This window comes from Entelurus aequoreus, linkage group LG03 (assembly GCF_033978785.1).
Source record: "Entelurus aequoreus isolate RoL-2023_Sb linkage group LG03, RoL_Eaeq_v1.1, whole genome shotgun sequence".
NCBI classification, from domain to species: domain Eukaryota; kingdom Metazoa; phylum Chordata; class Actinopteri; order Syngnathiformes; family Syngnathidae; genus Entelurus; species Entelurus aequoreus.
Window position 1 is genome coordinate 17,807,298 of NC_084733.1, and position 16,826 is coordinate 17,824,123.

At 38.9% G+C, this 16,826-nt stretch overlaps 1 protein-coding gene and 1 long non-coding RNA gene across 2 annotated transcripts in view; one reads left to right on the top strand and one right to left on the bottom strand.

The window, feature by feature from the left end:
- Window positions 1-2,156: 2,156 nt before the first annotated feature.
- LOC133646240 (bone morphogenetic protein 4-like) overlaps window positions 2,157-16,826 on the bottom strand; it is a 15,718-nt gene continuing 1,048 nt past the window's right edge. Inside the window, exons 2-4 of the mRNA XM_062041403.1 lie at window positions 13,514-13,636; window positions 11,705-12,069; window positions 2,157-3,690 (exon numbers count right to left, since the gene is read on the bottom strand). Coding sequence (XP_061897387.1) covers window positions 2,834-3,690; window positions 11,705-12,062 — 1,215 coding nt within the window. The 5' untranslated portion in view covers window positions 12,063-12,069; window positions 13,514-13,636 and the 3' untranslated portion in view covers window positions 2,157-2,833. The remainder of the gene's footprint in view (window positions 3,691-11,704; window positions 12,070-13,513; window positions 13,637-16,826) is intronic.
- The window catches only part of LOC133646241 (uncharacterized), a 12,755-nt gene continuing 7,973 nt past the window's right edge, over window positions 12,045-16,826 (top strand). Inside the window, exon 1 of the long non-coding RNA XR_009825250.1 lies at window positions 12,045-12,252. This is a non-coding gene — a long non-coding RNA (uncharacterized LOC133646241). The remainder of the gene's footprint in view (window positions 12,253-16,826) is intronic.

The following is a 16,826-nucleotide window of genomic DNA, read 5'->3' on the forward strand; positions in this document are numbered from 1 at the left end:
TGTACCAACTGTAATCTTTTAATGCTAGACCCGAAAATAATACGTTACAGTAATCAAGACGAGACGTAACAAACGCATGAATAATGATCTCAGCGTCGCTAGTGGACAAAATGGAACGGATTTTAGCGATATTACGGAGATGAAATATGAAAAAATATATTTTTGTATTTTCCCTTTTGATTTGTTATGACTAATTACTCTCTTTATGTCATATAACTACACAATCCTCACATACTATTAGCACTAATACCACGTGTTTGTTGAAAAATGACACACTCACAAGAATAAAATAGAAAGTAGTGTATATCAGTTTACAGTTGAATTTCCATGCAGTGAGCGGTTAAACCGGATTCAGATTCAGATCACAACAAAGTGAAGCAACGGATGTACACTTTGCCCCCAGCAAAACAATGTATAGCTGCCAGCATCCCCCCCCTCCTTTCAAGCAGCAGTTCAAAGGAGCTGTTCTCTCCAAACATTATCATATAATTTGGGCCAGCCGTCAGCTTGTAAATAAGTGATGTCGAGGTCCATTGTGTGACGGGGCACAGGTTGGAGACAGGCGTCTTTGCTCTACCGGCATGAGACAAAGGCAGGAGACAGAGCGTCTAACCTTTGATTCTTCTGAGGATTCCGCCGCCTGCCGTCGGCCCGGGACACATCGCCCGCAATCATGCCCCCGACGTGGGGACGTCGGGAGGAACAATGGGCTCGCCCTCACCCGCAGCCAGGGCGCAATCGGATTAGCGAGTGTCCGAGCACATGTTAGCCTAATTGACATTAAAGTGAAATGGGAGAACAATAGGCGCCGAACTGAAGGACTACTACTGTCTTTGGAATGGAAATAAAGCCTGCAACAGCGACTGTCCTTGACTATGTTTACACTGCAGGCCAAAGTGGACCCAATTGTATTTTTTCAAAATCGGATTTTTTTACAGCTGACTGTTTAGATTACAGGTAAAATGTTGCGGTAGAAAATGGATGGATGGATGGATGTTATCTTTCTCAGACTCCATTATAAACGCACACATATGGCCTCGACGTCACTAGCATGCGCAGTTCGATAAAGTGAAAACAAAGGAAGTTGACTGGATTACGTAAATAAACGGAGAAGTCGCCATTACTACTACTTTGCAAAATAAAAGCCGCCACATGTTAAAAATTAAAAAATTTTTTACGTGAATACAAATAAAAGTCATACTGTGTAACGTATGAATGGATATATATATCGTGTGATATATTTGGAGGGGTTCCAATCTTTTTTATGGCTGAGACAGACATTAGCGTGGATCTATGTTCGTGTTTATTTTTCAACTCACTTACATTAAAAAAAATATACGTCTACGCTACAGCCTAAACGTAACAATGGTTATTCCTTAGGAATATATACAGTACAGGCCAAAAGTTTGGACACACCTTCTCATTTCAATGGGTTTTCTTTATTTTCATGATTATTTACATTGTACATTGTCACTGAAGGCATCAAAACTATGAGGTGAAAACCCTTTCAGGTGACTACCTTTTGAAGCACATCGAGAGAATGCCAAGAGCGTGCAAAACAGTAATCAGAGCAAAGAGTGACTATTTTGAAGAAACTAGAATATAAAACATGTTGTCAGTTATTTCGCCTGTTTTGTTAAGTACATAACTCCTCATAGTTTTGATGCCTTCAGTGACAATCTACAATGTAAATAGTCATGAAAATAAAGAAAACGCATTGAATGAGAAGGTGTGTCCCTGTACTGTATATATATATATATATATATATATATATATATATATATATATACATATATATATACATATATATATATATATATATATATATATATATATATATATATATATATATATATATATATATATATATATATATATATATATATATATATATATTTAAAAAATGTGATGACATGTCCACTTCCGCTGGCGGGCCGCATCTTTTCCTGTGAACACGAATGACGTAGCGCCACCAAAGATGACGTAAAAGTTGCAAACTGGTCGCATCGCCGTTTAGGCTGCAGTCACATTTGAAAAAATCTGATTCCAATCGGATTCAGACTACCTCCTTATGTGGGCCAAATCTGATGCTAAAACATCACATTTGAAGCATTTTGTAGCGTTTAAGACTGGCCAAAAAATATCCGATCTGTGTCACTTGAATCTGATTTGGTGTCCAATGTAAACGGAGCCATTGACAAGACCATGGGTTGGGGGGTGGGGTCATGTGACTGTTAAAAAAGCTAGAAGGAAATGATACAAAAAACATTCTTTTATTTGGGGAAACAAATGGTACCAGAGATGTCTTCTCTTTTTAGGCGTACATGTGTCTACAACACCCCTTAACACTACTTTTTTTTGCATACTTAACGTGAAATGATTAGCTTTCTGGGAGCGGGGGGGGTTTAAATTAATGACTTTAATATCAATGCAGAGAGGTTAAATAATGCCAAATGTACATTGCCGAACTGAACAAATCCACACAGTGCTCGGATTGATGAAAATTCTGTTTGGTTCTTCTGGTGTGATAGCAATAAATATTACCAGTAAATAAACTTTGTCATGTCTTAAGATGTTTGTATACAATGTACTTTATGACATGTTTTTTATGTTTAAATTGAGGACTCAATTTATTTTTTATATGTAGATATAAATATATATATATATATATTTTGTCAAAATATATGATCAAATTGCCAGACAAAGAAACAAAAAAAGTGAGACAAAATACACCTCAACATACAAGTTATAAATAAGGGTCCAAGTGAACTTTTTTTGGAAGTAAAGACCTTCTGCTGCTTTTTTTTTTTTTTAAGTCCTAGTATTGGTTAGCTTAGCGGCAGCCGCAGCCTTCCACCACCATTTCCTGGTAATTTTTTAGGACCACCTTGTCGTGTTCGTCCAGGTAGAGCATGGAAATGGCGCTGAGCTCCGTGGGCACACAGCACGCCTTGGGAATGTTGTTGTTGACAGAGTTCACCAGTGTCTGGACGATAGCGTGGTTGGTTGAATTTAGGTGATCGGCCAGGGGGAAGGGGCACTCCCCGTGGCAGTAATAAGCCTGGTATCCAGGTGGCGCCACTATCCAGTCATTCCAACCCACGTCGCTGAAGTCCACGTAGAGCGCGTGGCGCCGGCAGTTGCGGTTGCGCTTGCGGCCCCGCTGCTTGGGGCTACGCTTGGTCCGCTTTGTCAACGGGTGGCCCTTCCCGTCGTGGCCGAAGGTCACCAAGAGGGGGCGTAGTTGCTCCCAGTCCTCGCCCGGCTCCTGGTGGAGCGAGCGGCTGACGCGGACGTGTTTGCCGTTGTGGCGGGGCGTCTTGTTGAGGTGGAGAACTTCCACTGCCAACCCGTGATTAGGGAGGCGTTCACGAGTCCAACGCAGCACGGCGGGGCTGACGTCAAAGCTTTCCCATTGCGATGTGTTGTGGCGCACCAGTCGCGTGTCCAGAAGTTGCGTGATGAGCTGGCCGGGCCTCGGGGCCTTCAGCACCTCGTACACGTTTATCCGGTGTAGGCCGTCTGAGAGGATGTCGCCGCCCGCCTCGTCAATCTGATGCCGGTAGATGCGCAGTTCGGCTGAGGATAGCAGCTCATCCTCGGGAATGCTACTGACGTTGAAGAGGAAGCGAAGGGGCGTGGCCTCACCGTCTCTCACAGTCTCCAACTCCTCTACCCTCTCCATGTGCTCTGAAAGTCATCAAGAGGAGACATTGTTAGGAATTGTCTAATTTCGGTGGGTGAACTTCCAGCAGAACCGTACTTATTTCCTGTTAGAGGTAGCTATTCCTATTATTTTCGTCCTTTTTGGTATATTCAAGAAACAGACGGTAATGAAAAATATGCCCTTTTCTAAAGATGGATATTTGAGACTTTCATTAGTAGATTGCACAGTACAGTACATATTCCGTACAATTGACCACTAAATGGTAACACCCGAATAAGTTTTTCAACTTGTTTAAGTCGGGGTCCACGTTAATCAATTCATGGTACAAATATATGCTATCAGCATAATACAAGTTAATCATCAGAGTATATACATTTAATTATTTACATTATTTACAATCCGGGGGGTGGGATGTGGAGGGGGTTGAGGCGGGGGGGGGTTAGGTTTGGTTGATATCAGCACTTCAGTCATCAACAATAATATAATCTGAGAAATGGACATTGAAACAGTGTAGGTCTGACTTGGTAGGATATGTACAGTGAGCAGTGAACATAGTGAGCTCAGAAAGCATAAGAACAAGTATATACATTTGATTATTTACATTTGATTAATTACAATCCGGGGAGGTGGGATGTGGTGGGGGGAGGGTGTTAGTCTAGGGTTGTAGTTGCCTGGAGGTGTTCTTTTAGTGCGGTTTTGAAGGAGGATAGAGATGCACTTTCTTTTACACCTGTTGGGAGTGCATTCCATATTGATGTGGCATAGAAGGAAAATGAGTTAACACATTTGTTAGATCGGAATTTGGGTTTAACATGGTTTGTGGAGCTCCCCCTGGTGTCGTGGTTATGGCGGTCATTTTCGTTATGGAAGTAGTTTGACATGTACTTCGGTATCAGGGAGGTGTAGCGGATTTTATATAATTTTATATAAATAATTGTATATGCTGTTGATAAAAGTTTAAGAAAATGTGCAGAATCCGTCCAGTGTTAATACTACAGTTCTGTAGGTGGCGATAGTGCAAAGCAGTTAATAACTGTCAAACAATTGATAAATAAATAATCTGCCGCCTTCTGTGGATCTGAGTTTTCACAGTGATACATTTAAAAAATTAGCTGTCCAGATCATTTCAATACCACCGGTTTGATAAAGGCATAACCTTTGATCTGACGTTTTTCTGCTTGTCGAAACTTAAGGGGATCCTGTTTTGCAAAACCAACTCTTCTTACCGTTGGCACCTGTTTTTCATGTCTTTGGGATCCCCATAAGTTCTGAACATGTGAAATAAAACCAAGGAAGCAATGCGGAGATATTTAGAAAAACCATCTTGCCTTCTTTTAAACTTGCTCCCAAAGAGCCGTTTGGAATTTGAGAATTAAGTGACGTATTGTGCCTTAATTACGTCAGCGGATATCTCCATAACGTTTAAGGTAGAGGTTTAACCGAAGAGCTTTGCACGAGTCTGCCATTTTTATTCAGTTGTAGACCAAAGTTGTAGTCAAGTCCTTTATTTTCTTCTATCTTCTTGCTGTGGGGCAGAATGTCTCGTACATGCACGTGTGTGCTCAAATCCTCCGCTGTTGCCATTTCTAATACAAAGTAGCATACTTATGATATTTGTCAATAGACTCGATATGGAAGCGCTAATACAGGGGTAGGGAACCTATGGCTCTAGAGCCAGATGTGGCTCTTTTGATGACTGCATCTGGCTCTTAGATAAATCTTAGCTGACATTGCTTAACACGATAAGTAATGAATAATTCAGCTAGTAATCACGGTGTTAAAAATAACGTTCAAAATATAAAACATTCTCATGAATTTTAATCCATCCATCTGTTTTCTACCGCACCTGTTCAAGAAGTCACATTAATGGTAAGAAGTATTTTATTTATTATTGGTTAGCTTCAGAATAACAATGTTATTAAAAAGAATAAGAGACTTATTATACTCTAAAAATGTTGGTCTTACTTAAAAATGCACACATCTAGTTGTATTCAGTGTTGAAAAATATTATATGGCTCTCACGGCGCTAATAACTACAACATGGATGATGGGAAGAAGACGCAGTCAAAGGGGGTTTGGCCTGCAGGAGAGGTACAGAAGACCGCCCACAAATTGGTCTGTAAAACAAAATCTATGCAAATTTTCGACCAAATCACCACCTTTACATGTTATGTAGACCACAAGGGACGTGTTTTAAATGTAGCAAAAAAAAATCATGCTAAAACCCCTTTAAAATCCTTTCTAATGAGGTCAATCAAAGGGGTTGTTTGCAACTTCTACACAGATGCCGAGAGATCTTTTTACGTTTTACGGCTTTGAGCACGTAAAGACATAACTTCTACGTGCGTAACACGTATGTTGTTAGCAAACAATAGTGATTTGTATAGCTAACGTTAGCTATTATTGAATGTTTGATTGATTGATTGATTGAGACTTTTATTAGTAGATTGCACAGTACAGTACATATTCCGTACAATTGGCCACTAAATGGTAACACCCGAATAAGTTTTTCTACTTCTTTAAGTCGGGGTCCACGTTAATCAATTCATGGTAAATGTATATTCTATCGTAACAACAACATGACTGAATTTTGTGTGAGTGACAAGCATGAACACCTAACAAATTTGAGCAATTTTAATTCAGTATAATTAGTCATTGTGAAACATATAGACGCTTTAAAAGTATATATTTTCTGGCAGGCATATTTCAATGGCAACTTAAGCAAGTCGCAAACGGCCCCTTAATTGATATTTCGAAAATCCCACAATACCTGATAAAAGGTCATGTGAAAATTGTCCCTAACTTAAAAAAGTTGAGGTAAAACTCCATTTTTCATTTTCCAAGGCGCACTCTACCACTTCGACTTGTTATTGCCACTAGGCCACCTGCTCAGTGGTTAGAGTGTCCGCCCTGAGATCGGTAGGTCGTGAGTTCAAACCCCGGCCGAGTCATACCACAGACTATAAAAATGGGACCCATCGCCTCCCTGCTTGGCACTCAGCATTAAGGTTTGGAATTGAGGGTTAAATCACCAAAAATGATTCTCCGGGCGCGGCCCCCGCTGCAGCTCACTGCTCCCCTCACCTCCCAGGGGTTGAGGGTGATGAGTCAAATGCAGAGGATAATCTCACCACACCTAGTGTGCGTGTGAAAATCATTGGTACTTTAACTTTTTTTAACTTTATTGGACCTTAAACTGACTGTTTCTCCTGTACCTTTGCAAGGACCAAAAAACGGTAGCTATGTTTGGTCAAAGGGTATTTTAAGAGTACCGCCTCAGGGATAAGACCTTCTGGCCCGAAATGTGCAAAGATAGACTACTTTTCCAAAGGAGTATCCATCACTTGTGGACTCAATTCCTTTTCCCGAGCTCTCTGCTGCAACACGCATCACGAGGAGGGTGGTGATTAACGTACCACAGCTACAGTATAAACACAGTGGAGGCTCCCTGTTCCTCGCTCGCTCTGCAGATTTCTGGCAAGATCACCATTGTTGGAGGGGACTGGGGGGGGGGAAGAATGTTGTGTCTACTATTTTCCTGCTCAATCCACCCCTGTTATTTCACACCCAGACCCTAATCTTGCCCAGGTGGTTCTCATTATTAAAACCCCGCTGTGCTTGTGATTAGCGCCGCGGTTTGTTCGCATAAGATATTTGTCATTTTTATCACGAGCAAGGTGGATAAATGAAAAATGTCGAGTGAATCTCACATTTGCGGAGACCTGAAAGCCCGCACTCCCACTCAAAAGAGCTCAAAGCATATTATTAACATAACTTAGCGCTAAAAAAACGGAAGGGTGAATTATTGTCCGGGGAAGAAGTCTGACACACACATACAGCTTCTTTCTGACTACCACTTTATTTTAGGTCTACTTAATATGTGGATTATAATTTACTTTCTATGAACGGACCAAGTACACAAAAACTAAAAAAAAAGTTTATCTGGTCAGTACTCGTGGTAATATTCTTGGTTTATACTGAGATAACCTGTTGAAAACTGGCGTCTTCTGCAGTGGACATGTGTTTTTGGTCTTTTCTTTTTGTCGGAGTTACGAATCTCAGGAAAAAATAGTTTAAGTAATGCTGAACCTCAGAAGGATCCAGAAAGCAAAATGTGCATACTTTTTCAGGTCGATTTTGTATTCATTTAGTTGGTACTCAAGCGTATTTTCAACGTATCTGTCTTTTTTGATAGAAAGTAAAAATGGCATGACCTGGAAGAAAAGGAGCGCTTGATTTTCTCACCCAAACTCACATACTTAATCTTAATCCGAACTCACCTACACAATCTTGCCCCATTAGAGCGTTTAGGTTTTTTTTCGTTTATCAGAGCAATTTTTCAATGAACTCCTCATTTCGATAATTTATCGTGTACTCAAACATATTTTAAACAAATTGTAATTCAATTTTTTTTAATTAGAAAAAGATAAAATATGCTGTCCAATTAAAAACACAAGTATTTCTAATTGTTTCTGTTTATCGTAAAATCTTTAACTGTGACTATGATAACTAATATGAAATTTAGGAGATACAAAAATGTAAATGTTAAAAATTAAAATGTATTTTATCTGAAAAACAACAAATGTGACTTGTATTTATTTATCGGTTATTGAAAAAAACGGATGAGCAAAATGCGGAGATAGAAAAAGGACATTTGTAGGATAAGAGCTATTTTTTAATGTTATCGGGTTTGTCGTTCATCATTTCTCATATCTACAATTTATTGTGCACCCCTAGTTGGTAATAATAATAATAATAATGGATTAGATTTTATATTGCGCTTTTCTATTATTAAAACTTAAAGCGCTCACAGAGAAGTGGGAACCCATCATTCATTCACACCTGGTGGTGGTAAGCTACCTTTGTAGCCACAGCTGCCCTGGGGTAGACTGACGGAAGCGAGGCTGCCAGTTTGCGCCTACGGCCCCTCCGACCACCACCTATCATTCATTCATCATTCATTCACCGGTGTGAGCGGCACCGGGGGCAAGGGTGAAGTGTCCTGCCCAAGGACACAACGGCAGCGATTTGGATGTCAAGAGGTGCGGAGCGAACCTGCAACCCTCAGGTTTCTGGCACGGTCGCTCTACCCACTACGCCATACCGCCCCATTTTTGGTACGCAAAACAATTCTTTAAACAATTTTAAATATATTTAAATTGTAATATAAACACATAAACTAAGCTGTTCAACTAAAAAACATGTATTTGTAATTTTTTCTTTGTATCGTAAAACCAATGAATATAAATGTGAGAACTAAAAGGAAAGTTAGGAGATACAAACATGTAAATGTATTTTATCTGAAAAATACCAAATGGGACTTGTATTTGTTTGTCGGGTACTGAAAAAAAGGATTGGTGAAATGTGGAGATAGAAAAATGACATTTGTAGGATCAGAGCTATGTTTTAATGTTATCGGATTTATCGGTCATAATTTCTCATATCGATAACTTATTGTGCACCCCTAGTTTGTACTCAAGCATATCTTCAACAAATGTTCATTGTATTTTAGTTTTAATGAAAACAAATAAAATGTGCTGTTCAATGAAAAACATACTTTTTTTTTTTCTTTGTATCATAAAACCAATGAATATGAATGTGAGAACTAAAAGGAACGTTAGAGATACAAAAATGTAAATTTATTTTATCTGAATAGTACTTTTTGTTTATCGGATATTGAAAAAGAGGATTAGCAAAATGTGGGGATAGAAAAATGACATTTGTAGGAAAAATAGCTAATCATTGTCCCGTGATGTTTAACCCATTAATATTTGTGACACAAATGTAAATGTGACATTTTTTTGATAATTAGATAAATGACTAGATCAAGTAATACTGGTTGCAACTGCAGGAAAGGTGTTTAATATTGCGTATTAAGTCAAGGTTACCTTATAAACTAATGTAAAATATGCTTTGGTGTGTGTGCTATGCTAGTTCAGTGCACCTAAAGATTTAAATCAGGGCTGTTGAACTACATAATGAAGAGGGCCACAATTTCAATAGCCGAAGGGCTCAGGGGCCGGACATCGAACATTTTAAATTGGGATGTTTTGTCATTAAGTGCCTCCGCAAGTTATGTTTCTTTAAAAATGTGTTTACTTAATTTCAAAGTAAACTCATTTGCTTTTACACGGTATTGTCAATAAATTAACTTTCTGCCCTCACTACTCGTTTCCAGCGTGTGCATCTGGACAGATAGTTAACAGCATGAAGAAACAAAAGCTACATATATTTTGTTGAGGATTGATGTTTCTACTTTTGAATTATTTTCCTTCCTCCTTTCCTTTCTTTACACTTTTTCCTTCATTTAGGTTAGTAACAAGATCTGATAGCTCAGTTACAGCTCATGTTATTCTATTCTGTGTTATACGTGTTTTATGTTGCACGATTGCGCCAAGTAAAATTCAGAGTTTGTGAACCTGTTCTCAAACAATGACAATAAAAACTCTTCTGATTCTGATTCTAAGACTTAAAATATAAACATAAAAGAAACATTACAAAAGTAAAACATCCATTGTGTATTTTACACAAATAATGTCCATTGTGTATTTTACATAAATGTCCATTGGGTATTCTACATTAATAATGTCCATTGTGTATTTTACATAAATGTCCATTGTGTATTCTACATTAATAATGTCCTTTGTGTTTTTTACATAAATGTCCATTGTGCATTTTGCACAAATAACATCCATTGTGTATTTTACATAAATAAAATAGAAGGTTTAGTGTTAATACATAAACTACAGATGTTTACACATAAAGAAATAAACCAACATTCACAGCAAACATTGCACACAATGAATGGCTCAACACAATTAAACCTAGGGTGTAGTAGCGTTACTGCCCTTTACTGGTCAAATTTAGCACTACATGCAATAAATGAGCTTTGATCTCCAGAGTTACTCGGACAAAAACACCATGACCACCAATACAAAAGACATCACAAAGTCAGCAATATCAATACAAACCCAACTAAATATCTTCATGCACAATATAAACTTACAAAAATCTGACAAGATTTTGTGATTAAGTTTACACGTGTGAATTTCTGCCGTTGTTTTTTATAGAACATTAATACGTTGTTGTCCAGTTGCTGTTAAAAATCTGATTTTTGCACTTTATTTCGATGTTTCCAGGGTCGATAGTGCCATTTTTGGTTTGAATTAGTAGTCTTCTTCTACTCACCCCATTGCTGCTTCATTGTGACACATATGCCTGTTTCCCCCTGCGGGGTGGCGGGAGTACTGCATGCATGAGCAACCCTAGTTTGAATGGTTTCATCAAGCCTATTTGGGTGATGTTCGGCGGGCCAACTGAAAACGTTGGCGGGCCAGATGCGGCCCACGGGCTACCAGTTGAAATGGCCTGATTTAAAGGTTCCCAAGTTCATCTCACTTGTTTCCCCTCGCACTTGATCTTTTTACCCTTCACCCGTTAAAGGCTTTCCAACCTCAATTCACCTCCAGCGGATCAGTCAAGCCGCAGGTTTCTCCGACATTAATCAAAGCCTCTGCCTCGGTCGCCACAACGACGTCCCGTCCCCTGCGTTGCACCCGGCCCCTATGAGACTGTTTTTTCCATCCCGCCGGAGAGCTCCAACGTCTGCTCTCGGCACCCACATTGTTAGCCGTTTAAGCGTCTTTATTTAGAATGCGGCAGAGTACCATTAAAGATAATTGCACGTTGAGGAAGGTCCTTTTCGAAAAAAAAGAGACCGTCTGTAAGGCAGTCCAGTTTTGTTTTTTTTCCTCGAGCTGCTCGCTGCAGGGTGTGGTTAGAAGGCGGTAATATGAAGGTATGCTTCTCCTTAAGCTGCTAACCAAACACTTCAGTCGAACGAGGCTCTTGAGAGTTTTTCTAGCAGATTTTCACAGCTCGTCAGGCAGTGTTTGGTGACCACATCCTTAAAAATCTTTGGTTGTAGTAATAAGGGTGGAGCTGTCGTCTAATCGTGTTTCAGGAGATGTTTTAATACTCTGCAGACTGATGAAATCACAACTTCCAACTACACATCACAGTTTTTTTCCTCCTTACCCTCATGGTGGAAGCCCCTCACAGTGTTGGCCCGGCTGGCCGACCTTTCCGGGTACTCAAAAGCGATATCGGCAGCGCCCGTCTCCTCTACCTCCCCAGACTGTAGCCGGTAGAGATCGAGCAGGTAGCGAGGCACGGCGACCGAGCGGCTGGGCCTCGGCCGCCTTTTGAGGCCGAACATGTGCAGCAGGGTGGCCTCAAAGTCCCGCAGCAGTTCATGGCTCTGAGCGTCCGTACGACCCTGCAGGCCCGGAACTTTCTTTTTCCCTTCTTCAGGTATCAGACTAGCATGGTTGCTCTCTCCCAGCAGGACTTGGCATATGAAAAGGACCATCAGCATTCGATTACCAGGAATCATGATGTCTCTGACGGAAGCAGCAGATGGCACGGAGGTTACGGAAATAGCAGAAAGCAACATTCGTGCAAAGAGACAGGATTTCATAACCACTTCCCACTAATTGGTTTTATTAGAGCAGCCTGCTTTGTTTACACTAAAGAAGACCTTCTTTAGATCACTTACATTCGGTTTCTGGTGAAATACTTCAAAGGTAAGACCAAATTTCCCTCGTCCCTCACCCTTCTCTCCACTTTCATTACACAAATAAAATGGCAACCAACGGGTCGTTGTCAGTTTTTAAGTTGACAAGGATCTTAGATTCAACAGAACTAAATTACAAAGCACCTCCAGTTCAACCTTTTAAACCAGGGGTGTCCAAAGTGCATATTTTGTATGTTTGCCATATAAAAATAAGTTTTCTATTCCAAAAAGGGCATTGAAAATTGTATTTAATTTAAAAAAAATTAAATAAAAACTAGTAATCGACGGATAAATCTGAATTTGATCTTGAGATTTAAGCGTTAAAAAAAATAAATATATATATATATATATATATATATATATATATATATATATATATATAAAATATAAATATATTTTTTTACACTTTTACGAGCGGAGCCCTTTTGGATCCCTGAAAATGTTAATGGAATTAGTTTTTAAACGTATTGTTTGAAAAATAATAATGAAACAAAAAAATCATAGATGTTATGAATTAATGACCTTTTTAAGGCTCCAATGACTTTACATCAAATATTACACTTTCAACATTTTTTGGGGGGGGGAAATGTTGCATATGTTGTGTTTTGGCCATTAAAAAAAAAACACGGTTTTCTTTAACAAAAGGGGCATAAAACATGAATAATACATTATAGCAACAAATAAATCTGAAGTTGATCTAGAAATTTAAGCATTGAAAAAATATATACGTATCACTTGTTTTTAATATTTTTATGACTGAGACCCTTCCCAGAGCAAGCAAACCTGCGAAACAGGCTTGTAGGGATGATATAGCCTCTGTGTTTTTTCCTGACTTAACCTATATTTCGCTCTACCCCGGTATTGAGCACTGTATAACGGATAAACCCCAGAAACCTTGACTGTATATATATATATATATATATATATATATATATATATATATATATATATATATATATATATATATATATATATATATATATATATGTATATATATATATATATATATATATATATATATATATGTATATATATATATATATATATATATATTCATTGTAAAGTTCAGCTGTTTTTTCAGTGGGGCCTTGGCTCCACTGCAAGCATGAATAATATATATATATATATATATATATATATATAGTATTGATTTGGAAAATGAAAAATATCAAAACGGCCCCTGCACGGTTGAATTTCTTCACTCTTGGAGGCCCCTGCTGTAAACAATTTGCATTCCTACATATCGGAAAAGGTACGGCACACTTACTCACCGACAGAAAATAAAGTATGGGAAAACAGTCCATGTTTGTTGGGAGCGGGCGACGGACACGTTCTTCCAGGAAATGTTAGGTGGCGTTGGGCGGCTGCAAGAGAACGGAGGAGTGAGCCTGTTCCTGGAAGAAACACACACAAAGAACGTATAAACTTAATTACCGAGTAAAGTACACTTAAGGGTTGCTGCATTTGAACCCAATTTTGCGGAGAAGATAATGAGAGTGGCATTCGTTTTTATACTAAGCTAGCAAGACCATTTTCTTTGGATGGCAATTTAAAGAAGTAAGTTGTTTGTGAAAACAGGTAAGTTTTTAAAAGGCTCAAATGTGCCTAAACACTGGAAAGTGTTCAGTTCAGGAATGTGCAAGTATGTGATAGCCCCAACAACCACGGCAGAAGCTAGCCTGTCTTTTAGCGCCATGTGTTCATTTACTACACAGAGTAACATTGCTTATCTTAATGGTACTAACAACTTTGTGTTTGAATAGAAATCGGATTCTTTACTGACATGTTCCTTTGTGGATGAAACTTTAGAAAAACTAATAGAAAATAAATGTTCATTTTTACTCGACCGTTGCTGTTTAACGGTACCCCAAAGTTTAACATTTGAAAATTTTCCGTCCAAAATAAAAAAAAAACAGCTATTTTCTGCCAGAAATGATATCAAGCGCAATCAACCTGATTAACTCTACAGGCATGGAACAGAATTCACGATGTCACGTTTGTTTCCGTTTGACACAGAATTTTTCGACATTTCGTCTTACCCCTTTTTGACACTCTTCGCCGGGGTACTAGCATTGTCGTCATTTAATTGGTAGTGGTTTCTGCGACACAAAATGCACATTTACGCAAACAAATCTTGTCCTATTGTGATGTTATTAAGTTATTAAGCAACATTGGGCTTTACTACTCCGAATCCAGCTGAAACCAACTCAAATGTGGCTTTACTAGATCCTTCCCGAAAAGCCGTCACCCAGCCTTTGTGTTCTTTAACGGTACAATAAGCTGTTATGGAGAACGCAAATCTCTTGAAAATGACTTCAATCAAAGGATGACACGTCCAAGGAGAGGCTGTTTCTCTCCAAAAGAAACAAAAAAAAATCTGCTCTAACTTAACTGTATTAGTAGTCTTGTCAAGTAAGGCAACATGTGTGAAACTCGGTGCCATGAAAACTGCCTCATGAAGTTTTTTTGGGATTTATGATTTGAACCAGCGGGCATGGTGGAAGACAATCAGTGTGTGTGCATGTGTGTGTACCTGGGCGGGGTGATATTTTTATTTGATTTTTGTGTGGTTATTAAATTGTACCACAGTGATAAATCACGACCGCAAATGTGTTTATTAGCAACAGTTTCCACTCAGAGGGACGCTGGTGTTTTGGTCATCATTTGGAAATAGAAAAAATGTGTAAACAAGGGATTTATTCTCAATCCACAATGTGGGGAATTTATCAATTATATAAAAAAGTTGGGTTTTTCTTCTATTTTTTGTATACTTTTGAACACAATTTTAGTTGTGATTTTAAACAGTATTAAACATATGCTCCCTTAGGCCAAACTGATTCTCAAACTGTAGTGGTATGCAAAGAATCACTTCATTAAAATATCCAAACACAGTGTGACTGTTCGAACTGAGTGTAATGTTGCAGTGGCCAAATATACTTAATATACTTGTTAAATAAAACCTCTGCCTTGCGTTTAATGAATATTTAGGCCTACTACGCTACTATATTGGAATAGTGGTCATATGAGTGTGAGAACCACTGCCTTAGACAATCTCGAGATTAGATTGACTTAACGACGCCTCTACTGGTTGCAGCCAATCATTGCATTCAGAACAGTCAACCTGCTTAACAACCAATCAATCGCTTCGTATTTTCACCACTTTGACCCCAGATTGACCTCCGGGCTCTCGGCCATGCCACTGATTCACATTCGGGGAAAACGGCAGCTATTGCATGTTCGTGAGAACCGTTGTAGAGCGATAGGACGGTGCAGAACATGATCAGCTCTATTACCCATGGGGTGTAAGGTGTGTGTGTGTGTGTGTGTGTGTGTGTGTGTGTGTGTGTGTGTGTGTGTGTGGCAGGACGGGGGTTGTAACGTATGTGTGTGTGCACATCAGTGACAACAAACGTTCATTGTACAGCGAGTGGGCCTCTCCCATGATTACAGGGATTCATAGCACTCCAAAACACTGACCTATACCAAACATTGTGTAACTGTAACCAGCCGCTTCAAACAAAGCTGCCAGGCCAAAACGATGGAAGATTTGTGCTGAAGGGGCTAAAAATCCCCAAATATCTGTGATAATGGCTTTGTTTTTACACATGTTCGGTATTGTTACATCAGCCCAGTTTCAGAACACATCACCAAACAAGCCGCTACAGATTTTCAACAACAAATAGGCTGCAATTACGCCCCCCTTCCCACACACACACACACACACACACACACACACACACACACACACACACACACACACACACACACACACACACACACACCCTTCAGCTTTAAAGTAGAGATAATGTGTTTTTCTTCAGGAATTTGACTATTACAAAGAGTGGGGGGTTGCCACAGGAACAGACCACCCCCTCCATCCCCACCCTTGATTTTTATCCATTTCGGATATCCGTAAGTAGTTAACAGTCAACGGGAGCCGCGGTTTGTGACGTGCTGCAAACATTTCAACTAGCATTAACTGTAAATTAATAGCCACGCCAACAAGCCAGGTGTGTCAAAACTGTAGCCCGGAAGCCATTCGTGGTCGACGCTTGTTAATTACGGGGCCCTGTGGAATGTTCTAAAAGTCAAATTAAACAGTAGGGCCACACTGGAAAAATAATGAAAGCAAAACAAATTATAATAATGACTGACATTATATTGCTTTTAAATATACTGTCAGTCAACTGCTGAACAGATTTTGAGTGATTGGTTTTAGTGTGTTTAATGAACTAAAGTTAAGATTACTGACCCTGCATTCTTGCACATTTGTGTTCCACCGCCAGTGGAGAAAGTTTGGACAAGTATAGTACTTTAGGAAAGTTTGCTTTTGGTTTAACACATTTCATTAATGCCTCCCTACTTTTTAAGGATATCAGCATTTGAGCAATTAAAAATACCCAGCCGATTGTTAAGAATAAATTGAATTAAAGAATTATGGAATCTGTTGTATTTAAATGAATTAGACAGCTTAAGTGGCTATCATATAACATATTGCAGAACAAAAAAAAGTGCACAAAAAGTAGGCTTAAATTCTAATTCAAGAAAATATATTTAACATTTTAATTGATAACTAAAATATAT